This window comes from Hyla sarda, chromosome 6 (genome assembly GCF_029499605.1).
Source record: "Hyla sarda isolate aHylSar1 chromosome 6, aHylSar1.hap1, whole genome shotgun sequence".
Taxonomy (NCBI): Eukaryota; Metazoa; Chordata; class Amphibia; order Anura; family Hylidae; genus Hyla; species Hyla sarda.
Window position 1 is genome coordinate 183,061,984 of NC_079194.1, and position 27,023 is coordinate 183,089,006.

General features: G+C 45.2%; 1 protein-coding gene across 3 annotated transcripts in view; it reads left to right on the plus strand.

Annotated features, from left to right (window-relative positions):
* The window catches only part of LOC130276524 (serine/threonine-protein kinase Nek11-like), a 654,676-nt gene that overhangs the window by 520,836 nt on the left and 106,817 nt on the right, over positions 1–27,023 (plus strand). For all 3 annotated transcript variants that reach the window (XM_056526012.1, XM_056526011.1, XM_056526013.1), the window contains one exon: positions 1,002–1,077. In XM_056526012.1, coding sequence (XP_056381987.1) covers positions 1,002–1,077 — 76 coding nt within the window. The remainder of the gene's footprint in view (positions 1–1,001; positions 1,078–27,023) is intronic.

The following is a 27,023-nucleotide window of genomic DNA, read 5'->3' on the forward strand; positions in this document are numbered from 1 at the left end:
CTTCCACATTCTATGTGAGTGCATGTTTTCCACCTTTAGAGTACTATCTGGTGTCCAACACTGGTTTCGAGTTAATATAGCCTGTTTATTGGGGATTCTAATCATCACCGCAGGACTATTCTTGGTACTGTAGTTCCTCTAAGCGTAGCCAAAAGCTATAGTAAAATTAGTCTTTTCTAATTATGTTTATGAAAAGTGGCCCACAAGACATTTTCACCCACCAGTTGACCCAGTTAAGCCTTTATAATGCTACTAAGTAATCTTCCTTGATTTTGTACTTATTTTTGCTATTAACAAAAAAGTTATGTTTTTTGTTATCACACAATGTAAAAGTACAACTATACTAGATTTTGCTTAAATGGGCACTATCATAAAACATTTTTTTGCTTATGGTAAATAAAAAATCTTTCTAATGTACTTTGTTTAAAAAAATGAAGTTTTCTATGTTTTATTTGTGTTTAAAAAAGCTGCCCCTAGGTGTCTTCCTACATGTCCAGAGCACATTTCCCCTTATCTCTTGCACAGACTTTGGACTCCTGCTGGCCTGGCAGAAGTCTAAAATCAGGAAATGCAGCCTGGAGTGCTGAGGGGTGAGTGTGCAGCCTTAGCCAATCATAGCTCATCTCACACACTGAACTGCTTTGGGCTGTGTGTAGCAGAGTGAGGGACAAAGCTCTCCCCTGTAAGAATTTAGATGAGTCATGCATGCAGGGTAATGCCCCTTCCTAGTCTGTGAATGTGACTGAGACTAAGCAGAAAAAAACAGAGCAATATCAAGATAAAGAACTAAAAAATAATAAAATTATTATTATCATAATGGGGCAGTGAACTGGGAGGATTATAAAATTGAACTAGATCATGACAGGTACTCTTTAACATGTAAAAAAAACATCTATAATGTGTTCTAAATGTATCACATACACTAAATGTAGAAAGAATAAAAAGTACAGTATGTGATGGAAAATGTAAAAATTGTGACCTCATATGGTTTGCTTTTGCAGACGAGCAGTTGAAAGGGTTTGTGAAGAGAATCGGCAGCGGATGGAGCAGAATATGAGATACAAAGCTAATGATGATGTGAGTATATGTCCATTGTGAGAGACCTGGGTGTGTGAAGTGAACATGGTAGAGATAATGAGGGGCATTCATCAATATTTTACTAGTATATGTGCTATTATAGATGAGAAAAGTTGCCTAAGAATACACCTTCTTGCGCCAAATTTACCAAAAGTCGTATGCCATTTGATGAATTTGGCGCACGGGAACATTACCTCAGAGTCCTCCTATTTTTCCCACCTGTTCCATCAGCGTGCGGCACAGGAAATAAACTAAACAGCCAATAGTGTTGCTCGCGAATATTCGCAATTCGAATATTATTCGCGAATAACGCATATTCGCGAATTCGCGAATTTCACGAATATAGCGCTATATATTCGTAATTACGAATATTCGTTTTTTTTTTATTCACAGTACACATCACAGTGATCACCCCTCTCTGCTTCCAGCTTGTGTGGTGTAAAGAAGGCTGTAATACTACTGTGTGAGACTGGCGTGCGAAAATTCGCATATGTGAAAATTAGCATATACTAATTTTCGCATATGCGAATTTTCACATATGTTAATTTTCGCATACGCGAAAATAAAACGAGAATATAACGAATATGCGAATATTCGCGAATATATGACGAATATTCATCCATATATTCGCGAATATTCGCGAATTCGAATATGGCCTATGCCGCTCAACACTAACAGCCAAGCATCAGGCAATGGAAACAGGCTGGCTCACTTGCCTGCTCAGCCTCATCATCCTCCCCGTGCTGCCCGTTATCCTGAATGATCTTGCAGGCACAATTGGGGGGGGGGGCATCAGAGGACCAACACCGTGTCAGTTCATCTGGGGGATGTGCTTCACCTGTCCCCAACTTTACTGACGCCCATGCTACTCTTTTAGACTGCTTTACAGGGCTGAAGTGACATGGTTTGAGTTTGTGTGCAACTGGTGTTGTGACTTTTTTGAGACTTTCAGTGAAAAGTCGCACATAGTGAATCAGTACCCACTGTAGAGATGAGTGAACTTTTGAAAAATTTGATTCAGCCATTTGCCGAATTTTTGGAAAAAAATTCAGTTCAATCAGAATTTATTTGCGGCAAATCTATATTAAAAACAGCTATTTCTCGACTACAGAGAGCCTCAATAGGGATGTAGAACACTTTGCTTTGTTCTAACACGCATATTGAGTGTGCTGGGGTAGTGAAATAATACTGTTATTCAAAAATGACATGCAGATTACAGGCATCGCTTTTAGAAACACTGCCGCAGGGCGGCACATTGACAGAGCCTGGAGGTAGCATCAGTATGAGGAGACAATATAGTGGCTGAACGACACAGGGTGTAGGTGTTGGCAGCATAAGGAGACCATACAGTGGCTAAATTACACAGCGCGGAGGTGTTGGCAGCATGAGGAGACCATATTATGGCTGAATGACACAGCTTGGATGTGGCTAAAACATGAGGTGACCTTATAGTGGCTAAATGACACAGCGTGGAGGTGTTGGCAGCATGAGGAGACCATATAGTGGCTGAATGACACAGCTTGGATTTGACTGAAGCATGAGGAGACCATATAGTGTCTGAATGGCACAGCCTGGAGTTGGCAGCAGCATGAGGAGACACTAAGGCTTCACAATACCTAAGATTAAAAGACAAATTTTGAAATTTAAATTGAAGATTTAGGGTAGCTAGTGCTACCCTAAAAAATTTTTAGGCCCAGGCCCAGCAGCATCAGTAAACCATATATTGGATGAATGAAACAGCTTGGAGTTGGCTGAAGCATCAGGAGACCATATAGTGTCTGAATGGCACAGCCTGGAGTTGGCAGCAGCATTAGGAGACACTAGGGCTTCACAATCCCAAAGATTAAAAGATGAATTTTGACAGTTAAATTTAAGATTTAGGGTAGCTAGAGCTACCATAAAAAATGTTTAGGCCCACACCCAGGCCCATCAGCATCACTAAACCATGTAGTTGCTGAATGACACAGACTGGAGCTGACTGAAGCATCAGTAAACCAGATGGATGAATGGCACAGCCTGGAGGTGGCTGAAGCATGAGGAGACTATATAGTGCCTGAATGACACAGCCTGGAGTTGGCTGAAGCGTGAGAAGAGAGCATATAGTGGCTGAATGAGACAGCCTGGAGGAGGCAGCAGCATTAGGAGTCCTGAAAGTGACCCGGTGACAGAGTGGTGCGGTGGGTGGCAATACTAGTACCCAGTGACAAAGGTGGGTGAAAAAAGGTCTGATGTGGAGGAATGTTTGTAACTGGGGAGCAGCACCTTAAATCTGTTTGCCACTATCCATATTTGTGAAGTGTTGGTGTGGCACTATGGTCAATCTACTATCATGCATCAGGCATTGTTGGTTGGAAATCCTGGCTGATTCATGCCTTATTCATCTTCTCAAAGGTCAGTCTCTCCACATTTTTCGTGGACAGACGAGTTCTCCTTGGGGTGACTATGGCCCCCGCCGCACTAAACAACCGCTCTGATGGCACACTACTGGCAGGGCAGGAAAGCTTTTCCAGGGCAAACTCTGCTAGTTGCGGCTACAAATGAAGTTTGGCTGCCCAGAAGTCCAGCGAATCTCCAAGGTGCGTTGGCATGGGCATGTCAAGGTATGCCACCACCCCCTGGTTCAGGTCCTGCTCCAGGTGTACCTGCTGCTGATTAGTTGATTCACTATGCGGATGAGTTGTTTCACTATGCGGGTGAAGAAAGCTACTCATCAGCGACTGTAGACTCAGGCTACTGTTGACGGAGCTGATACTGCTCCTGCCACCCCAACCCTCCCCAGCAGCCATGGCAGGGGAAGGTAAGTGCAGGGGGCCCCCCGATTTAGACCTGTGAGAGGATGGATGATGGCGCAAATAGGCATCGGCCAACTAACTACATAGGATGCCTCTGTAGTAGGTCACTTTGTCCTCCCGCTCAGTGGGTGTAAAAAAGGCCCCTATTTTGTGGCGGTAGCGAGGGTCCAAAAAGGTGGAGATCCAGAAGTCATCACGCTGCCAAATGGTGACAATTCGGCTGTCACTACGCAAGCAGGTGAGCATGCATCGTGCCATTTGTGCAAGTGACTCGGAGGGACTCCCTGCCTCCATCTTCACTAGTGTTGCTCGCGAATATTCGCAATTCGAATTTTATTCGCGAATATCGCATATTCGCGAATTCGCGAATATTCGCGAATATAGCGCTATATATTCGTAATTACGAATATTGTTTTTTGTTTTTTTTTCACAGTACACATCACAGTGATCATCCCTCTCTGCTTCCAGCTTATGTGGTGTAAGAAGGCTCTAATACTACTGTGTGAGACTGGCGTGCGAATTTTCGCATATGCGAAAATTTGCATATGCAAATTTTTGCATATACGAATTTTCGCTTATGCTAATTTTTGTATATGCAAATTTTCGCATATGTTAATTTTCGCACATGCGAATATTCGCATATGCGAAAAATAAAACGAGAATATTACGAATATGCGAATATTCGCGAATATGACGAATATTCGTCCATATATTCACGAATATTCGCGAATTCGAATATGGCCTATGCCGCTCAACACTAATCTTCACTGCATACTGTCACGGTGTGTCTGGGTCCTCTGTCTCACCTTCCTCATAACCCTCTAGCCCCTGGCTGCTCGTGCTCCTCCTCTTCTGTCAGATTACTAGAAAAGCCACCCATTTGGCGAAACATAAACTGTGCTTCACTGTGCAGCTCCCCCTCCTCCTCTTCCTCCAGTTCAGCCCCCACAGGGCTCATGTGGCCGTGAGATGTAGGCACCACATCTCCAGTGCCCTGACAAGCAAACGTTTCCAACACGTGTTGTAAGAAATGAAGCAGTGGAATGACTTTGTTCATCCCGTAATCCTGGCGACTTACTAATAATGTGGCTTCCTCAAAGTTCCTGAGCAAACGGTAGGTGTCACGTATAAGCTGCCACTGGTTCACATTGAGGTTACACAGGGGAGTACCCCTATCCGCTTGGATAATCAAGAAATCGGTGATGGCTTTTCTCTGTTCGTACAGTCGGTCCCACATATGGAGGGTGGAATTCCAACGTGTGGCAACGTCACAAATCAGACTATGTTGGGGGATACCGTTCTGATGCTGCAACTCAAGGAGGGTGTGCTTTGCAGCATACGAGTGGCTGAAGTGCATGCAAAGTTTCCTTCCCATTGTTAGGATGTCTTGCAAATGGGGGGAACACTTCAGGAACGGCTTCACAACCAGATTGAACACATGTGCCATGCAGGGTGCATGGCTCAGCCTTCCCAGTCGCAGCGCATGCAAGATATTCTTCCCGTTGTCAGTAACCATGGTTCCCATTTCCAGTTTTCTTGGAGTAAGCCATGCTCCGATTTCTTTACGATTTACTTTTAGGAGTTCCTCCTTTGTGGGACTCTTTTCGCCAAGGCAAACCATGTGAAGTACAGCGTGACACCGCTGTGCCCTGCACACATGGTATGCTGAAGGGGCACTGAGACTTGTCTAGGCAGTGGAGGCTGAGGACACGGTGGAGGATGAGGAGGCGGAGTCGCACACTGTCACAGGACCAACGGCCTGAGAGCGTGGAGGAGGAACGGAGTGACCTGTCCAAGTTGGTGTTGTGGCTGTGAAGGAACCACATTCACCTAGTTAGCCGTAAAGGACATGTATTGTCCCTGACCATAGTTACAGCTACAGATATCGGCGCTGCCGTATACTTTGGTGCACACCACAGGCTCAAGGACTGGACTACCTTCTCTTCAACAAAATTGTGCAGGGCTGGTACTGCCTTCTTCGCAAAGAAATGATGTATTGGCACTCTCCACTTCGGCTCGGTACAAGCCATCAGTTCTCTGAAAGGTGTAGAGTACACCACTTGAAAAGGAAGGGACTGCAGCACCAGCAACTTAGACAGGAGCACATTCAGCTTCTGCGCCATTACATGAGTGGGCACATACTGTTGTCTCTTGGACATAGCTTCGCCGATGGATTGTTGGCCGAATGGCTGACTAAAAGTAGGAGCATCTGGAGCGACAGAAGGAGGGTATGACACAGCTCCCTTCTGCTGAGGTGGTGGAGCCATGGCTGGCTGAAAGAGGGAGCAGCGTGTCACTGGGTGATGCAGCAGGCTGGACCACTACATCGGAGCCACGGTTCTCCCAGGTTGCTTTATGATGGCGAAGCATATGTTGATGCAGGGCCGTGGTGCCAACATTGGGACCCAGGCCACGCTTCACCTTCTGCCGACATATCTTGCACGTGGCTATGTGAACCTCCTCTGAATGCTTGATGAAAACTGCCACACTGCCGAGTAACTGATTTTCCCACCAACAGTCTGCACTACTTGACTGCTACTGCCGCCGTCTCCAGAAACCCCTATTCCTCTACCTCCCGGGAAGGTAGGCTGCCATGAAGCAGGTGGTCTCCCCCGCGCATGTTTGGCTCCAGAATTTCCACTTCTGACACCATGCTGACTGCCAACCATGCTACCACCTTGCTGGCTCAGTTGCTGCCTCACGGGCAACCTGCAACTCTCTTCTTCTTCTGATGATGAAGCCCCTCCTGCACCCGGCTCACAATTGCGATCGGCTTCATCATCATCAACAAGTGTCTGCACATCACTGTTGTCCTCCTCAGGTTCCTCAACAGTGTCTGCTTCAGAACCCTGAACCCTGGAAACAATGCCTCCCACGTCACTCTCCTCATCACTACTTGCCTGCCTAGCAGAGGAAGCAGTGGATGTCTCCTCCACTTGTTGACTGGGCAGTAGCTGCTGACTGTCCTCTAGTAGATTGTCCTCACTAAATAGTGGAGCTGAACCCACAGCATAAGAGACTTCTGTAGGGGAGGGAAAAGCATAGGACAGAGGCAATGGGAGGACAGGGACTGCTCCTGGGCCATGCCAACTGAGGGTTGTGTCTGAGGAACCCACCGACTGTTGACTGGGGGTGTCAGATGTCACTTGTGATGAAGTGGATGACCGTGTTATCCAATCGATGATGGCAGATGGGTTGCTGGTCGAGACACGACCCGCTAGCTGATACCGGGAGCTCAGGCCTCTCGCTGCAACTCCTGCTTCCACTCGCTCCTAGTCTGCTGCGACTTCTGCCTGATGAATTTAGGCCTCTGCCACTCCTCTGTGCATGTCCTGGCACTTCTCTGCGTGACATACTTAGTGCATATATGAGGGGAGTACAATATGCTTCATTACGCTTAAAACAGTATTTGTCTAGAACTGCAGCAGGTGTGTACTTTTGGCTGGCCTTTCACAGTATCTAGGCCCTTGACCGATTAACAGGTACAAAATAGTACCCTACTTAGATGTAGGTATGTGGTATGCACTTATGAGGGCAGAAAAATGCACTACAGTACACTTAAAGGGGTACTCCGGTGTTTTTTTTTTTATTCAACTGGTGCCAGAAAGTTAAACAGATTTGCAAATTACGTCTATTAAAAATCTTAATCCTTCTAGTACTTATTAGCTGCTGAATACTACAGAGGAAATTCTTTTCTTTTTGGAACACAGAGCTCTCTGCTGACATCATGACCACAGTGCTCTCTGCTGACATCTCTGTCCATTTTAAGAACTGTCCAGAGTAGAAGAAAACCCCCATAGCAAACATATGCTGCTCTGGACAGTTCCTAAAATGGACAGAGATGTCAGCAGAGAGCACTGTGGTCATGATGTCAGCTGAGAGCTCTGGGTTCCAAAAAGAAAATAATTTCCTCTGTAGTATTCAGCAGCTAATAAGTACTAGAAGGATTAAGATTTTTTAATAGAAGTAATTTACAAATCTGTTGATTTAAAAAATAAAAAGTTTTCCACCGGAGTACCCCTTTAAAAAAGTATCTGAGTACAAAACCAGCCAGTGTGTACATTTGCCTGGACTTTCACAGTATCTAGGCCCTTGACAGATTAAAATGTCCAAATAGTACACTACTTAGATGTAGGTATGTGGTATGCACTTATGGGGCAGAAAAATGCACTACAGCATGCTTAACCTGTTGGGGACAGAGGGCGTACAGGTACGCTCTCGCGTCCTGGTACTTAAAGCGCAACTGTAATGGATATTGTACCCCCCAGACTAATAACATGATAGTATAGATGATGTCACTTGTAATGCAGCTATACTTATGGCTACTCTTTATCACTGTATTTCATATATCATAAAGGTGCACATAGTATGTATAGGCTCAGTGGAGTGATGCCGGACCGCACATCATGGACATCGGCGGTGGGGACCTGTGTGTCAATCACACAGTGATCCCTGCGCTCACTTACAGGAAATAGGCGTGGCGGAGGTGGGGAATTACGATCCCCAGCCACGCCTATCCGACTGTTGCCAACCGCACAATAAAACTATTTTCCTGCTGATAAAGTGTGATAAAGAGTAGCCAAAAGTATAGCTGCATTACACGTATCATCATCTATACTATCATGTTATTAGTCTGGGGGTACAATATCCATGACAGTACGACTGACCAATGGCAGTTTGGGGCGGGGGTTAGAGTTCATTTCCCCCGCTCTGCCCACCGATCGAAGTCCGGGCAGAGCAGGGGGAACACGTGCAGCGAAGGGGGGACCATGGCCGGCTTACCGGACCAGCGGCGGCATGGAGCAGCGGCGGCATCGGAGAAGCGTCGACGGCAGGAGGAGTGCAGCGGTGGAGGAGGCTGCAGTGTAGATTGCCGGTAAGAGATCTTCACTGTGGCCTTCTAAAAGTTGCTAAACTACAACTCCCAGAATGCCCAGACAGCCAAAGGCTGTCTGGGCATGCTGGGAGTTTAGTTTTGCAACATTTGGAGGACCACAGTTTGGAGACCACTGTGTAGTTGTCTCTAAACTATGGTCCTCCAGATGTTGCAAAACTACAACTTTCAGCATGCACTGACCATCTGGTCATGCTTGGAGTTGTAGTTTTGCAACATCTGAAGTGGCACAGTTTGGAGACCACTATACAGTGGTCTGCAAACTCTAACCCTCCAGATGCTGCAAAACTACAATTCCCAGCATGCCCAAACAGTCAGGGAATCTGGGTGTGTAGTTCTGCAATATCTGGCCCTTCATATGTTGCAGAACTACAACTGGTATACTGGTTGGGAAACACTGAGATAGAGTCTGTTTCCTAACTCAGTGATCTCCAACCCGTGTGCCTCCAGCTGTTGCAAAACTACAACTCCCAGAATGCACTGACAGATCGTACATGCCATTTTGGAAACTACACCCCTCACGGAACGTAACAAGGGGTATAGTGAGCCTTAACACCCCAAAGGTAGGTGTAATTCTTGTGGGTACGCCAGAGTAGTCGGACTTCATCTTCTCCTTATAGGAATGTGTGGCTTTCATCATCTATACTGTTTGTTGTTTAATTGTAGCTATCTGTTGAACAGCATTTCACTGTGTCATGGAGGTTAGTAACAGTGCTAGTTACACAAGTCCTTTAATTTATCTTTACTTCTTTTGATTACTATGTTTCCATCGTTACTCTAGACCTACCTTGGACTCAATAGTTCCTTGTTGTTCTACATAACTTACTATTGAAGGGTTGATTGTCGCATACGCATAATCTTGCAATAATATCCTTGTAATATGCATGTTTATTATATTATGTGACGGATCCCCCCTGGTAAGAGATGTCATGACTGTTTAACTCTATGTTATAAATGTCAGTTATGTTTATGTTTTGAAAAACCCAATAAAAAGATTGTAAAACACCCCAAAGGTATTTGTCAAATTTTCACAAAGTTGGACATTAAAATGAACCCCTTAAGGACCAGGGGGTTTTCCGTTTTTGCACTTTCGTTTTTTCCTCCTTACCTTTAAAAAATCATAACCCTTTCAATTTTGCACCTAAAATCCATATGATGGCTTATTTTTTGCGCCACCAATTCTACTTTGTAAAAAATCATAACTACATGCAGGAAAATGTATACGTTTAAAATTGTCATCTTCTGACCCCTATAACTTTTTTATTTTACCACGTATGGGGCGGTATGAGGGCTCATTTTTTGCGCCATGATCTGAAGTTTTTAGCGGTACTCTTTTTGTATTGATCGGACTTGTTGATCACTTTTTATTCATTTTTTCATGATATAAAAAGTGACCAAAAATACACAATTTTGGACTTTGAATTTTTTTTGCGAGTACGCTATTGACAGTGCGGTTTAATTAACGATATATTTTTATAATTCGGACATTTTTGCACGCGGCAATACCACATATGTTTATTTTTATTTACGCTGTTGGTTTTTTTTTAAATAGGAAAAGGGGGGTGATTCAAACGATCTTTATTCACTTTTTTTTTTTCACTTTTTTTTTTGCAGTGTTATAGCTCCCATAGGGACCTATAAAACTGCACACACTGATCTTTTACATTGATCACTGGTTTCTCATAGGAAACCAGTGATCGATGATTCTGCCGCTTTACTGCTCATGCCTGGATCTCAGGCTCTGAGCAGTCATTCGGCGATCAGACACCAGGAGGCAAGGTAGGAGACCCTCCTCGTGTCTAACAGCTGTTCGGGACGATTTTGCCGCGGCGATCCCGAACAGCTCCCTGAGCTAACAGGCATGGTTTCACTTTCACTTTAGACGCAGTGTTCAACTTTTAATGCCGCGTCTAAAGGGTTAATAGCGCGCGGCACCGCAATCACTGCCGTGCGCTATTAGCCACGGGTCCAGGCCGTTGTTAGAGGCCGGGCCCGACCCACGTTAGAGAAAGGGAAAGGACTCAGGATGTACCAGTACGTCCTTGGTCCTTAAGGGGTTAAAAATGTGTTCCCCCCCCCCCCTGAAATGCTGGTGTTACCCCAAATTTTTCATTTTCACAAGGGGTAAGAGGGGAAAAAAAAGCCTCCCAAAATTTGTAACACCATTTTTCTGAGTATGGAAATACCCCATATGTGGATTTAAAGTGCTCTGCAGGCGAACTACAATGCTCAGAAGAGAAGGAGCGCCATTTTTACTGTTCTGGCATCATAGGGGCTTCCTAAATGTGACATGCCCCCAAAAACTATTTTAGCAAAATTCGCTCTCCAAAAGCCCAATGTCGCTCCTTCCATTCTGAGCCCTCTAGTGCACCCACAGAGCACTTTACATCCACATATGAGGTATTTCCTTACTATAAAAAAAATCCCAATACAGACCAATATATGGAGGGGTCATTCAATATTTTCCCATAGATTCCTGATTGGAATAAAAAAATCTTTCATTTACTGGCCTCTGCTTGTGCGATTAAAAAAGTCCCTGCTCTGCCCCCCTCGACATGTTTCGCTACAAAGTAGCTTTATCAATAGGTAGCGGGCTACCTCTTGATAAAGCTACTTTGTAGCGAAACATGTAGAGGGGGGCAGAGCAGGGACTTTTTTTATTGCACAAGCAGAGGCCAGTAAATGAAAGAGCATGTAACTGCAGGCATGCTTCTTTAAAAACAATAACAAGAGAGGAGTATAACTCCCCATAATCACAGGGTTAAAAAACCTATACAACTGGCCCGAGCTGAGTGTATTTTTAAGAGAGTGTATTTTCTTCATTTGTCTTTATTTTGTTATATTTGAGCACCTTTCTAATAAAGCTTGTGGGATCACTGATAATATTAATATATGGGAACATAGGGATTTTTGGATTCCAATCACGAATCTATGGGAAAATATTTCCTTACTATAGAGACATGGGGGCATTTTCTCCTTTTACTGAAAATGAAAAGTTTGGGGTGACACCAATATTTTAGTGTTAAAAATCTAAATTTTCATTTTCGTGTCCAACTTTAACGAAAGTTTGTCAGTCACCTGTGGGGTGTTAAGGCTCACTGTACCCTTTGTTACATTCCTTTTTTACTGTTCTGGCATCATGAGGGCTTCCTAAATGGGACATGACCCCCAAAAACCATTTCAGCAAAATTCGCTCTCCAAAATGCCATTGTCACTCTTTCCCTTCTGAGCCCTCTAGTGCACCCACAGAGCACTTTACATCCACATGTGAGGTATTTCCTTACTCGAGAGAAAATGAATTACAGGTTTTGGGGGACCTTTTTGCCTTTTACCCCTTGTAAAAATTAAAACAATAGGGCTACAATAACATTTTAGTGTAAAAAAAAATGGAGATTTTAATTTTTTTCCTCCATTTTGCTGCTATTCCTGTGAAACACCTAAAGGGTTAACAAACTTTTTGAATGTCATTTTGAATATATTGAGGGGTGCAGTTTTCATAATGGGGTCCGTTATAGGAAATTTCCAACATAAATACCCTCAAATTCACTTCTAAACTTAACTGGTCCCTGAAAAATTCAGATTTTGAAATATTTGGGAAAAATTGGAAAATTGCTGCTATTCTTTGAAGCCCTCTGATGTCTTCAAAAAGTTAAAACATGTCAACTTTATGATGCAATCATAAAGTAGACATATTGTATATGTGAATCAATATGTAATTTATTTGACATGTCCTTTTTCCTTACAAGCAGAGAGCTTCAAAGTTAGAAAAATTAAAAATTTTAAAATTTTTCCTGACATTTTGGAATTTTTCACCAAGAAATTATGCAAGTATCAACGTAAATTTACCACTAACATAAAGTAGAATATGTCACGAAAAAACAATCTCGGAATCAAATTTATAAGTGAAAGCAAGGGGTTAATAAACCTTTTGGAGTAAAACACCAGCTGGTGATTACTCTTGGCTGTCCAGTGGCTGTTCGGTGATTATGTAGGCCCTTGACAGATTAACAGGTACAAAATAGTACACTACTTAGATGTACGTATGTGGTATGCACTTCTGAGGGCAGAAAATGCGCTACAGTACGCTTTATAAACGTATTGAAGTAAAACACCAACCGGTGATTACTTTTGACTATCCTTTCACAGTATGTAGGCCCTTGACAGATTAACAGGCACAAAATAGTACACTACTTAGATGTATGTATGTGGTGTGCACTTATGAGGGCAACAAAAATGCGCTACAGTACACTTAAAAAAGTATCTGAGTAACAACACAAGCCGGTGAGTAGTTTTGTATGGTCTTTCACAGTATCTAGGCCCTTGACAGATTAACAGGTTTAAAATAGTGCACTACTTAGAGGTGGGTATGGGGTATGCACTTATGAGGGCAGAAAATGCGCTACAGTACACTTAATAAACGTATTGGAGTAAAACACCAGCCAGTGATTACTTTTAGCTGTCCTTTCACAGTATGTAGGCCCTTGACAGATTAACAGGCACAAAATAGTGCACCACTTAGATGTAGGTATGTGGTATGCACTTATGAGGGCAGAAAAATGTGGTACAGTACGCTAAAAAAAAGTATTTTAGTAAAACACCTGCTGGTGATTACTTTTGCCTGGACTTTCACAGTATCTAGGCCCTTGACAGATTAACAGGTACAAAATAGTATACTACTTAGATGTAGGTATGTGGTATATACTTATGAGGGCAGAAAAATGCGCTACTGTAAGCTTAAATTTTTTTTTTGAGTAAAACACCAGGCGGTGATTACTTTTGGCTGTCCTTTCACAGTATAAAGGCCCTTGACAGGTTAACAGGCACAAAATAGTACACCACTTAGATGTAGGTATGTGTTATGTATTTATGAGGGCAAAATAATGCGGTACAGTACGCTTAAAAAAAAGTATTTTAGTAAAACACAAACTGGTGATTACTTTTGCCTGGACTTTCACAGTATGTTCGGGTTCATCAGCCTCGATTCGCTCAACTCTAGCTCACTGCATAAAACTAGATAAAACTAGTCTAAAGCACTGCAAGCAGTTGTTCCAGGGGTGAACTGACAACACTCGGGGCCCCGGACAAAAAAAAAGGCAAGGGCCCACTGCGAGGCTCCACAGCTTGTCAATCGTCTGCCACCCCCCTAATCCCCCCACCCCCTTTCCCCATAGGTATAGGAAGCAGTTAACCACCCTTTCCCCATAGGTATAGGAAGCAGTTAACCCCCCCTTTTCCCATGAGTATAGGCAGCAGTTAATACCCCCCCTTTCCCATAGGCATAGGCAGCAGTTCATTCCCACCCCCACTTTCCCCATAGGTATAGGAAGCAGTTAATTCCCCCCCCCCCTTTCACCATAGGTATAGTCAGCAGTTAACCCCCTTTCCCCATAGGTAGAGGCAGCAGTTAACCCCCCTTTCCCCATAGGTATAGGCAGCAGTTAACCCCCCCTTTCCCCATAAGTATAGGCAGCAGGTAATCCCCCTTTCCCTATAGGTATAGGCAGCAGTTAACCCCCCTTTCCCCATAGGTATAGGCAGCAGTTAATCCCCCCAACCCCTTTCCCCATAGGTATAGGTAGCAGTTAATTCCCCTCCCCCCTTTCCCCATTGGTATAGGCAGCAGTTAATCCCCCCACCTCTTTCCCCATAGGTAGAAGCAGCAGTTAATCCCCCCCCCCTTTTCCCCATAGGTAGAAGCAGCAGTTAATCCCCCCACCCCCTTTTCCCATAGGTATAGGCAGCAGTTAATCCCCCCCACCCCCTTTCCCCATAGGTATAGGCAGCAGTTAACCCCCCACCCCCTTTCCCCATAGGTATAGGCAGCAGTTAACCCCCCCCTTTCCCCATAAGTATAGGCAGCAGTTAACCCCCCTTTCCCCATAGGTATAGGCAGCAGTTAATCCCCCCACCCCCTTTCCCCATAGGTATAGGCAGCAGTTAACCCCCTTTCCCCATAGGTATAGGCAGCAGTTAACCCCCCCCTTTGTCCATAGGTATAGGCAGCAGTTAATCCCCCCCCCCCCACGCTCTTTCCCCATAGGTATAGGCAGCAGTTAACCACCCTCTTTCTCCATAGGTATAGGCAGCAGTTAACCCCCCTTTCCCCTAGGTATAGGCAGCAGTTAACCCCCCCTTTCCCCATAGGTATAGGCAGCAGTTAACCCCACACCCCTTTCCCCATTGGTATAGGCAGCAGTTAATCTCCCCCTTTCCCCATAGGTATAGGCAGCAGTTAACCCCCCTTTCCCCATAGGTAGAGGCAGCAGTTAACCCCCCTTTACCCATAAGTAGAGGCAGCAGTTAATCCCCCCCACCCCCTTTTCCCATAGGTATAGGCAGCAGTTAATCCCCCTACTCCCTTTCCCCATAGGTATAGGCAGCAGTTAATCCCCCCTACCCCCTTTCCCCATAGGTATAGGCAGCAGTTAACCCCCCCTTTCCCCATAGGTATAGGCAGCAGTTAACCCCCCCCCCTTTCCCCATAAGTATAGGCAGCAGTTAACCCCCCTTTCCCCATAGGTAGAGGCAGCAGTTAATCCCCCCACCCCTTTCCCCATAGGTATAGGCAGCAGTTAACCCTCTTTCTCCTTAGGTATAGGCAGCAGTTAACCCCCCCTCCCCCTTTGTCCATAGGCATAGGCAGCAGTTAATCCCCCCCACGCTCTTTCCCCATAGGTATAGGCAGCAGTTAACCACCCCCTTTCTCCATAGGTATAGGCAGCAGTTAACCCCCCTTTCCCCTAGGTATAGGCAGCAGTTAACCCCCCCCCCCTTTCCCCATAGGTATAGGCAGCAGTTAACCCCCCACCCCTTTCCCCATTGGTATAGGCAGCAGTTACCCCCCCCCCCTTTCCCCATAGGTATAGGCAGCAGTTAACCCCCCTTTCCCCATAGGTAGAGGCAGCAGTTAACCCCCCTTTCCCCATAAGTAGAGGCAGCAGTTAATCCCCCCACCCCCTTTCCCCATAGGTATAGGCAGCAGTTAACCCCCCTTTCCCCATAGGTAGAGGCAGCAGTTAACCCCCCTTTCCCCATAGGTATAGGCAGCAGTTAACCCCACCTTTCCCCATAGGTTTAGGCACTAGTTAGCCCCCCTTTCCCCATAGGTATAGGCAGCAGTTAACCCCTCTTTTCCCCATAGGTATAGGCAGCAGTTAACTCCCCCTTTACCCATAGGTATAGGCAGCAGTTAACCCCCCTTTCCCTTTACATATAGGCAGCAGTTAACCCCTCCTTTCCCCAAAGGTATAGGCAGAAGTTAACCCCCCTTTCCCCATAGGTATAAGCATCAGTTAACACCCCCACCCCACCCCTATAGGTGTAGGCAGCAGTTAAGCCCTTGCGCTTGGATGGTTAAAAAAAAATATGCTCACCTGATATCCCACGCAGCGATCTCCTCAGCAGCAGGGGTCCACACCTTCTCCCCTCCACAGTGCAGGAGCAGGTCACATCTCCTCTGTTTAACCCCTTAAGGACTGAGCCCTTTTTCACCTTAAGGACTGAGCCCTTTTTCGCAATTCTGACCACCGTCACTTTACGAATGAATAACGCAAAAACGCTTTTACCGAATATTCTGATTCTGAGATTGTTTTTTCGTGACATATTCTACTTTATTTTGGTGGTAAATTTTTGGGCGTTACTTGCATCCTTTTTTGGTGAAAAATCCCAAAATGTCACGAAAATTTTGAAAATGTTGCATTTTTCTAACTTCGAAGCTATCTACTTGTAAGGAAAATGGATATTCACAATACATTTTATTTTTCTTCACAAATACAATATGTCCACTTTATGTTGGCATCATAAAATGGACATATTTTTGCTTTTTGAAAAAATTAGAGGGCTTCAAAGTAGAGCAGCAATTTTCAAAAATTTAATGAAAATTGCTAAATTTGAAGGGACAGATGTTACAGAACTAGAACTCCCAGCATGCCTGGGCAGTCGAGGCATGCTGAGAGTTGTAGTTTGGCAACATCTGGAGGGCTACCGTTTGGGCACCACTGTAACAGTGGTCTCCAAACTGTGACCCTCCAGATTTTGCAAAAATACAACTCCCAGCATGCCCAGACAGCCTTTGGCTGTCTGGGCATGCTGGGAGTTGCAGTTTGGCCTTCCTAGTGGTTGCCACAGTAAAGATCGTTTTACTTTCACTTTCAATCCCCCCCCACCGTCGATTCCTTACCTCACTCCTAGCCCTTAGGGTGATCGGGACTGTTGCTGACAACTCTGATCAGCCCTATTTTCCGGGTGATCGGGTCACCAGAGACCCGATCAGCCTGGAATTGGAGAAAATCGCATGTCTGAATTGACATGCGATTATCTCCGATCGCCGAGATGGGGGGGTCTCAGGACCCCCCTGGGTGATGTGCCGGGGTGTCTGCTGAATGATTTCAGCAGGCATCCGGCTCCGGTCTCCAACCGGCTAGCGGTGGGGACCGGATTTCCCACGGGCGTATGGATACGCCCTCGGTCCTTAAGGACTCGGAATGCAGGGTGTATCCATACGCCCTATGTCCTGAAGAGGTTAAGCTGCAAATGTGGTTCACACAGAGTAGATGCGTTCTGCTGCATGTGCGTGTACAGCATATTCAGGAGAAGGCAGCGCTGTCTGCTGAGATGAGTGTCCCGGTCCTCAGTAGCAGTGGCAGCAGGCCCTTTACTCGGCCGGGCCCTCGGTCAATGTCAGTCGCCCCTGGGTGGTTCACTTTCAAAAGTCTCACAAAAGTCACATGGGACTTTTTGAGGGACAATTTTAGATTTAAAAAAAGTTTCTAAACAGCTTTATGAATTCCCTCAATAACACTGTACAAGTAAACTTTTGACCAGGCTTCCAGTTATATCTTAGTTTTACTACTTTTAGTATTAGATAATATGGACAAAGCAATGACAAAAAGGTGTACCAACCAGAGGCTAAGAATAATTGAGGAAGGTCACATAATTTCTTTAGATGGTGGCCTGTATGTGCACACCAACTTTATCATTGACTCCACTTGCCTGCTGTCAGGTCTCCTCACTAGCAAATATATTTACGGTAGCTATCTTGTCTGTTCTTGCAGATGGCAACAAGCACATGAGGACAACATGTACATTAACACTTGATGGGCCAAGGGGCCTACTTCTGACTTCACTTTTGGGCTTTGTGATTTTCATGGTTGCATTCACGAAGGGTTTTTAAAAGCCATCTGCATAATTCATATGATTCTGTTGCATATTTACTCTCTATGAATAAACCCCAAAACAGAAAAGGATTCTGGGCACTAACATTTTGCTTCACAAACCTCATCATAGATATTATCCATGGAATACACTTTAAATAAATAAATTTACATTCACAAAATTCCCTTTTCTCTGTGGCACATAATACAGTATGTAATAGTCCAAACGGGAAATAAAGCAAATATTTTCTGCTGATATACACGATAAGCCAGCACCATGACATATTAAACTTTATAAAGGGGAATATCCTTCAATGCTACATATTGTCATACTGACATGCAAGTTTCCTGTAAGGTATTTGTCACGCCTCACTGCCCAATTCCTATCTTGGTTCAGGCTTTTGTAAGGCACTTCCCTCTCGTGGTCCACTGTGGCTGTCATCCTGCTCGCTGCTGTTCTTAGTATGCAATGAAAATTACTCTGAAGAAAGTGCTGCATATAGCAAGGTCACTAACGGACCATGCCATATTAGGGTGCATCACCTTCCTCGGATTCATTTTTCCTACAAAGTGCTGGCTACCTAGGTCCATAGGAATACTCTCTAACATAGGATTCCTGACAAAGCAACATACTACATCATTACAGTGGTGATATGCGTATACAATATATTCTCAAGGGGAGTGACCAACCCCTAGAGGGCACTTTCTGACCTCTTTGGGAAGGGATACTTATTGTATTAAGGGTATTACATGAGGTACCCTCCTTTTTTTCTTTTTTAATATTTTAGGTATGCTTTACTTTTTGGCCTCCAGTAACGTCCCATTGTCCTACTGCTGGGACCTCTAGTGCTGCCTCTTTCTCATGCAAACATTGACTTCTGGTTTCTGAAAGAGCAAATGGGTACTAATGAGCTTTCTACGTCCTGCGGTACTCCGGTGGAAAACTTTTTTTTTTTTAAATCAAATGGTGCCAGAAAGTTAAACAGATTTGTAAATTACTTCTATTAAAAAATCTTAATCCTTACAGTACTTATTAGCTGCTGAATACTACAGAGGAAATTATTTTCTTTTTGGAACACAGAGCTCTCTGCTGAATCATGAGCACAGTGTTCTCTGCTGACATCTCTGTCCATTTTAAGAACTGTCCAGAGGAGGAGAAATCCCCATAGCAAACATATGCTGCTCTGGACAGTTCCTAAAATGGACAGAGATGTCAGCAAAGAGCACTGTGGTCATGATGTCAGCAGAGAGCTCTGTGTTCCAAAAAGAAAATAATTTCCTCTGTAGTATTCAGCAGCTAATAAGTACTGGAAGGATTAAGATTTTTTTAAGCAATTTACAAATCTGTTTAACTTTCTGGCACCAGTTGATTAAAAAATAAAAAATAAAGTTTTCCTCCTGAATACCCCTTTAAGTTTACTTGAGGACTCTTTCCCCATTCTACATTGCCTTAGCAAAAAAGTCCAAAATGTTCTTGTTATATGCTAAGGTTCTAATCTGTTTTTGGTGTTGACCCAGCTTATTTTCTCACCATGTCATTCTGCCTGCTGCCACCCTGATCTACTGCCTGTATATTGTAATGAACTAACTTTACCTGCCCTAAACTTCTACCTGTTTATCATCACCATTTTGCTACAACTATGCCAACCCTAGCCTCAGCCTGTCTGACCATGTTTACCATCCTCTGCCTTGGTGTCTTCGCTTCATTTATACATCAGTCTTTGCTAACATGACCACGTAGAAGAAAAAGACAGGATCGGGTATCGGCTTGTGGAAGCACAGGAGACGCGCGAAACAGTGCTGTCCTGAGAACCCTATCCTCTTCACCCTGACCGCTGATTGTCTGTTGATGCACTGTATCCTGCAATAAAGAGACCTCTGGATGGTGAGTGCTGACTACTGTCTTTTTCTTCTACGTGGTTGCTACCTGTCTTTCATAGCATTGTGCACAGGGAGGTGGGTGAAGTTAAGCAATCAATCCGAGGGTAAAGTGTGAATACTAGTAGTGGAGGTGCCGGTGTTCATTAATCTCACTGAACTTATTGCTAACATGGCACAAGGGGATCAGAGGGATAATTTTATATCAAATTATAGGCTTCTAATTTATTTATCTTGGCACCCAGAAATGCCAATGATGACAGTGTAAATTATGCATGTGGTGGGAGCCATAGCTTTGGGTTACTTATGTGACATGACTAAAGTGAATGTGACCAATCAGTAAAGCATCTTAACTCCCATCCAAGCACAAAACAGCTTGTTTTTTCTTTCAAACTTCACCTTTGGTATATTGACCCATCATTTGTATTAAAGTGCCTGTCTGATTCATCTGAGCCTGCCTCCCAGCATTGCCTGTAGCAGAAGTTGGATGCCTTCCATGGCTTCATACCATATGTGAGCTAGAGGGATGAACAGAACCTGAGATTATCTGTAGGTCCCATGACCCTTTAAAAACTAGAAAAGGGCAGTAAGACCTCTATGAACCAACCACACCAATTTGAACAAAATAGTGGCCTTTTATGGGGGTGGTCCTCTCTAGAGATGAGCAAATTGAAGCTGACGAACCCAAATTTGTTACAAATTTCAGGAGATATTGGATTCGCAATGAATGCGAATATCGCAGCGATTCTATTGCACGATTCGCTTCATTAAACTTCATTTACTGCAGTGCAGGCTCCAGGGCATCTAAAATGGCGGATCCACGTGTCAGTACATGGGACAAGGAACGCTGGGAAGGCAGGGAGGCAAGGCAGGAAGGGAACTAGGCGGAATGACCCTGAATCACATGCAGGATGCAGCCTATTAGCAGCCAGTCACCCCTGTGATATCACAGCCCTATATAATCGGCATCCATAATTCCGGCTCCCCACTTCATTACAATACAATGCAGAAGGATCATAGGACACAGAGCCTGTGTGTGTGTGTTACAGCATAGAAAAGCTCAGTTCAGCAGCGTTTAACATCCTCCTAGTCATATCAGAGTTCTCGTGGACAGAGAGAGCATTGCTTTTTTCACTGAAAAGGATTTTTACTGCAGCTGCAGGCATTAACCTCCCAGTAACTTTTTTCGGCATAGTATTACAGGGAGGGGCAGATAGCTGTGTGTTGCCTCATACATTTCAACAAGCTGCCTCAACTTCATAAAACTTAGCAGAGGAGGCAGGAATAATTTTTCAGCGCAATTCTGTGTCTTTGTTCCACAACAAATCATCTGCTGGTTATACTAGTATGTAGATTGTATAATACACAACAGTCCATTCCTAATAGTCTTTGACAGAGTGAAATTTAGTGTTTAGTACAAAGCTTTCTTTGACTGCAGCACTGTTGTGTACTGCTGTGTTTTACAAAAATATGTTTTTTTAAGGGTACTGTAGCTCATTTTTCTGCCCTCATAAGTGCATACCGCATAAGTACATCTAAGTAGTGTACTATTTTGTACCTGTTATTCTGTCAAGGGCCTACATACTGTGAAAAGTAATCCCCGGCTGGTGTTTTACAAAAATACAGAGTTTTAAGGCATACTGTAGCGCATTTTTCTGCCCTCATAGGTGCACACCACATATGTGCATCTAAGTAGTGTACTAATTTGTACCTGTTAATTAGTGATGACGCGAACATAAAATTTTCGGTTCGCGAACCTCGAACGTCCGCAAGAGTTCGCGAACCGGCGAACTGGGCGAACCGCCATTGACTTCAATGGGCAGGCGAATTTTAAAACCCACAGGTACTCTTTCTGGCCACAATAGGGATTTAAAAGTTGTTTCAAGGGGACTAACACCTGGACTGTGGCGTGCCGGAGTGGGATCCATGGCAAAACTCCCATGGAAAATGACATAGTTGATGCAGAGTCTGGTTTTAACCCATAAAGGGCATAAATCCCCTATTATTCCTAAATGGTTTGGAATAACGTGCTTTAGCCCCCTTTAGGCATCACATAGTTAGATTCCCCCCTTTAGACAGCACATAGATCCCCCCATATTAGGCAGCACATAGTTAGATCCCCCCTTTAGGCATCACATAGTTAGATTCCCCCTTTAGGCAGCACATAAGATTCCCCCATATTAGGCAGCACATAGTTACAGCCCCCCTTGAGGCAGCACATAGTGGGATTTGAACACAAGGCCCCAGCGCTGCAAGGCAACAGTGCCAACCTCTGAGCCACCATGCTACCCTTAGCATACATCTAATATCCACGGTTGCAAAAATGGACAGAGATGTCAGCAGGGAGTACCAGAAAAATTAGGCATGTACACATGCCTGAAAAATTTGGTATTGTTGCAGCCGCTTCTGTAGCAGCGGCCATAAAAATTGCAGCACCATAACAAGTGCAACAGCAGAGGCCAGAAAAATTAAGCATGTACACATGGATGAAAAATTGGGTATTGCCGCAGCCGCAGCTGTACCAGCAGCCAGAAAAATTGCAGCACCACAACAAGTGCAGCAGCAGAGGCCAGAAATATTAGGCATGTACACCTAGCAGGAAAATTTGGTATTGTCGCAGCTGTAGCAGCGGCCATAAAAATTGCATCACCATAACAAGTGCAGCAGCAGAGGCCAGAAAAATTAGGCATGTACACATGTATTAAAAATTGGGTATTGTCGCAGCCGCAGCTGTAGCAGCGGCCATAAAAATTGCAGCACCATAACAAGTGCCGCAGCTGAGGCCAGATAAATTAGGCATGTACACCTGGCTGGAAAATTTGGTATTGTCGCAGACGCTGCTGTAGCAGCGGCCTGAAAAATCTCCCTAAAAAAGTACCCTAAAACATTGCGGCTTGAACCCTAGTTGGTGGCAGATAAGTCACACAAGTCATCCAGCATTCAGAGTTCAAATACAGCAGCGTGTGGACCATTTTTAGGCCAAGGCAGCTCATCTGATCAGGCCTTGTTCAGGCAAATGTATCGCCCAGTGTCAGTCCCTTCGGGATCCATCCTTCATTCATCTTAAGAAAGGTGAGGTAATCCAGACTTTTTTGACCAAGGCGACTCCTCTTCTCAGTGACACTACCTCCTGCTGCACTGAAGGTCCTTCTGACAGGACACTTGAAGCGGGACAGGCAGAAGTTCGAGCGCAAATTGGGATAGCTCAGGCCACAGGTCAAGCCGGCACACCCAGTAGTCAAGGGGTTCATCGCTCCTCAGAGTGTCGATATCTGCGGTTAAGGCCAGGTAGTCTGCTACCTGTCGGTCAAGTCGTTCTCTGATGGTGGACCCCGAAGGGCTGTGGGGATGCGTAGGACTTAAAAAGCTCTGCATATCCTCCATCAACAGCATGTCTGTACAGCTTCCTGTCCTTGCCGGCGTGTTCGTGGGAGGAGGAGGATTACTTTCACCTCTTCCCCTGTTAGATTCCTGTTGTGCTGTGACATGACCCTTATACACTGTGTACAGCATACTTCTTAATTTATTTTGGACCTGCTGAATCCTTTCCGCCTTGCTGTAATGCGGTAACATGTCAGGCACTTTATGTTTATACCGGGGGTCTAGTAGCGTGGACACCCAGTACAGGTCGTTCTCCTTCATCCATTTTATACAAGGGTCCTTCAACAGGCACGACAGCATGAAAGACCCCATTTGCACAAGGACGGATGCTGAGCTACTCATGTCCCGTTCCTCATCCTCAGTGATGTCAGGGAAGGTATAATCTTCTTCCCCCCAGCCACGTACAACACCACAGGAACCAGATAGGTGACAAGGAGCACCCTGGGATGCCTGCTGTGGTTGGTTTTCCTCCTCCTCTTCAAAGCCACATTCCTCCTCTGACTCCTCTTCCTCACAATCCTCTTCCAGCGTTGCCGCAGGTCCAGCAATCGATGCTGATAAGGCTGTTTCTGGTGGTGATGGTGTCCACAACTCTTCCTCTTCACGCTTATCTACTGCCTGATCCAGCACTCTTCGCAGGGCACGCTCCAGGAAGAAAACAAACGGTATGATGTCGCTGATGGTGCCTTCGGTGCGACTGACCAGGTTTGTCACCTCCTCAAAAGGACGCATGAGCCTACAGGCATTGCGCATGAGCCTCCAGTAACATGGCAAAAAAATTCCCAGCTCCGCAGATGATGTCCTAGCACCCCGGTCATACAAATATTCGTTGACGGCTTTTTCTTGTTGGAGCAGGCGGTCGAACATTAGGGTTGTTGAATTCCAATGTGTCGGGCTATCGCAAATCAAGCGCCTCACTGGCATGTTGTTTCGCCGCTGGATATCTGACAAGTGCGCCATGGCCGTGTAGGAACGCCTGAAATGGACACATACCTTCCTGGACTGCTTCAGGACATCCTGTAAGCCTGGGTACTTGAGCACAAAGCGTTGTACAATCAGATTACACACATGTGCCATGCACAGCACGTGTCAACTTGCCCAACCTCAATGCCGACAACAAATTTGTTCCGTTGTCACAAACCACCTTGCCGATCTCCAGTTGGTGCGGAGTCAGCCACTGGTCCACCTGTGCGTTCAGGGCCGACAGGAGCACTGGTGCGGTGTGACTCTCCGCTTTGTGACACTGCCGTATCCGGGATGTGGAATAGCACCTGGGGAGCTGGGGGGGGGGGGGGGTGCCGGTGATGTGGAGCAAGACGCAGCAGTGGAAGAGGACTCGGCCGAGGATGTTATGGGAGAGGAGAGAGTAGGAGGAGTAGAGGAGGTGGCAGCAGGCCTGCCTGCAAGTCGTGGCGGTGTCACCAACTCCTCTGCAGAGCCACGCATTCCATGCTTGGCAGCCGTCACCAGATTTACCCAATGAGAGGTGTAGGTGATATACCTGCCCTGACCATGCTTTGCAGACCAGGTATCAGTGGTCAGATGGACCCTTGCCCCTACACTGTGTGCCAGACATGCCATAATTTCCTTTTGCACAATGGAGTAAAGGTTGAGGATTGCCTTTTGCGCAAAAAAATTTCGTCCGGGTACCTTCCACTGCGGTGTCCCAATGGCTACAAATTTTTTAAAGGCCTCAGACTCCACCAGCTTGTATGGTAAAAGCTGGCGGGCTAGCAGTTCCGACAAGCCAGCTGTCAGACGCCGGGCTAGGGGGTGACTTTGAGACATTGTCTTCTTGCGCTCAAACATCTCCTTGACAGACACCTGACTGTGGGCAGATGAGCAGGAACTGCTCAAGGCGAGAGACGGAGAGGCGGATGGTTGAGAGCGGGCAAGGAGGGCAGCAGTGGTTGACCTGGCTGAAGATGCTGGACCAGGAGGAGGATGGCGGCTTTGACTTTGTGTGCTGCTTGTTCTAATGTGTTGATCCCATAGGCGTTTGTGATGTGACATCATGTGCCTTCGCAAAGCAGTTGTGCCTAGGTGGGTGTTGGACTTCCCACGACTCAATTTCTTCTGGCACAGGTTGCAAATGGCCTCGCTGTTGTCAGAGGCAGACACACAAAAAAATGCCACATTGCTGAGCTCTGCAATGACGGCATTCTGGTGGTGGCAACAGCATGCGTTAATTGGCGTCCCGTCTGGCTGACCCAGGGTGCCGATGCATGCTGTCTGACTGTGCCACTAGCTCCTTGCGAAAACCTCCCCCTGCTTCCAACTCGTCTCCTCCTCCTCTCTGTCTCCCCATCTGAACTTTCCCCCTCTTCTTCTCTTCTAGTGGGCACCCACGTGGCATCCACGGACACATCGTCATCATCAACACCTTCACCGCTATCTGACATCTCAAGAAAGGAAGCAGCAGCGGGTACAACATCATCATCACACTGTACGTCCATGTGTGTAATGCTGAACTAACAGTGACGACTGATTTTATTTAACAGCCAAAAAAGGTATTTTTTTTAATTTGCACAACTGTCACACCTAATGTGATTTGCACTAGGGTGACACAATTTGCCCTGCAGGCAGGAAAAATGGAAACTGTGAAGTGAACTAACAGTGACGGCTGATTTTATTTAACAGCCAAAAAAGGTATTTTTTTTAAATTTGCGCAACTGTCACACCTAATGTGATTTGCACTAGGGTGAAACAATTTGCCCTGCAGGCAGGAAAAATGGCAACTGTGACGTGAACTAACAGTGATGGCTGATTTTATTTAACAGCCAAAAAAAGGTCTTTTTTTTTAATTTGCACAACTGTCACACCTAATGTGATTTGCACTGGTGTGACAATGAGCAAAAAAACTTGCCAGTGGAGTTCCCCTTTTATGCAGTGGTCCCCAACCAGGGTGCCTCTAGCTGTTGCAAAACACACGGACTGATATATTTCAGCCCTTTGAATACTGTAGTAGTTAGTTGCTTGAAGGAACTTAAGTTTGATTCTGGAGTACCCCTTTTAACCAGCGGTTCCCTCCCAACCAGGACTGATATCTTTCAGCCCTAAAAAGGGCTTTTTTGGGTGCTGTCCTTAAAGCAGATGTTACACCAGTGCTTTAGGAGTAAACTGGACCCTGAATACAACACCTAGCAGCAACCTAGCTATCGCTTTCCCTATACAGCAGGAGCAGCTTCTCTAACCCTCCACTTCCTAAGCCTGCAGCATGCTGAATGAGGCTAAAATGGTGTCCGTGCAAGAGGTAGGAGGGTCTGGAAGGGAGGGACTGCTGATTAGCTGTAATGTGTCTGCTGACTCTGACTCACAGGGTCAAAGTTTACTGCAATGTTAAAGTATAGGGGGCGGATCAAATTTCACATATGTTCGCCCGGCGATGCAAACGCGAACATGCGAAATTTGCCGGCGAACAATTAGCAACATCTCTACTGTTAATCCTTCAAGGGCCTACATACTGTGAAAGGACAGACAAAAGTAATCACTGGCTGGTGTTTTACAAAAATACAGAGTTTTTAGGCATACTGTAGCGCATTTTTCTAACCTCATCAGTGCATACAGCATATGTACATCTAAGTAGTGTACCATTTTGTACCTGTTAATCTGTCAAGGGCCTACATACTGTGAAAGGACAGACAAAAGCAATCACCGGCTGATGTTTTACAAAAATACAGAGTTTTTAGGCGTACAGTAGCGCATTTTTCTGCCCTCATAAGTGCATGCCACATACGTACATCTAAGTAGTGTACTATTTTGTACCTGTTAATCTGTCAAGGGCCTAGATACTGTGAAAGGCCAGCCAAAAGTGCACACCTGATGCTGATCTAGACAAATACTGTTTTA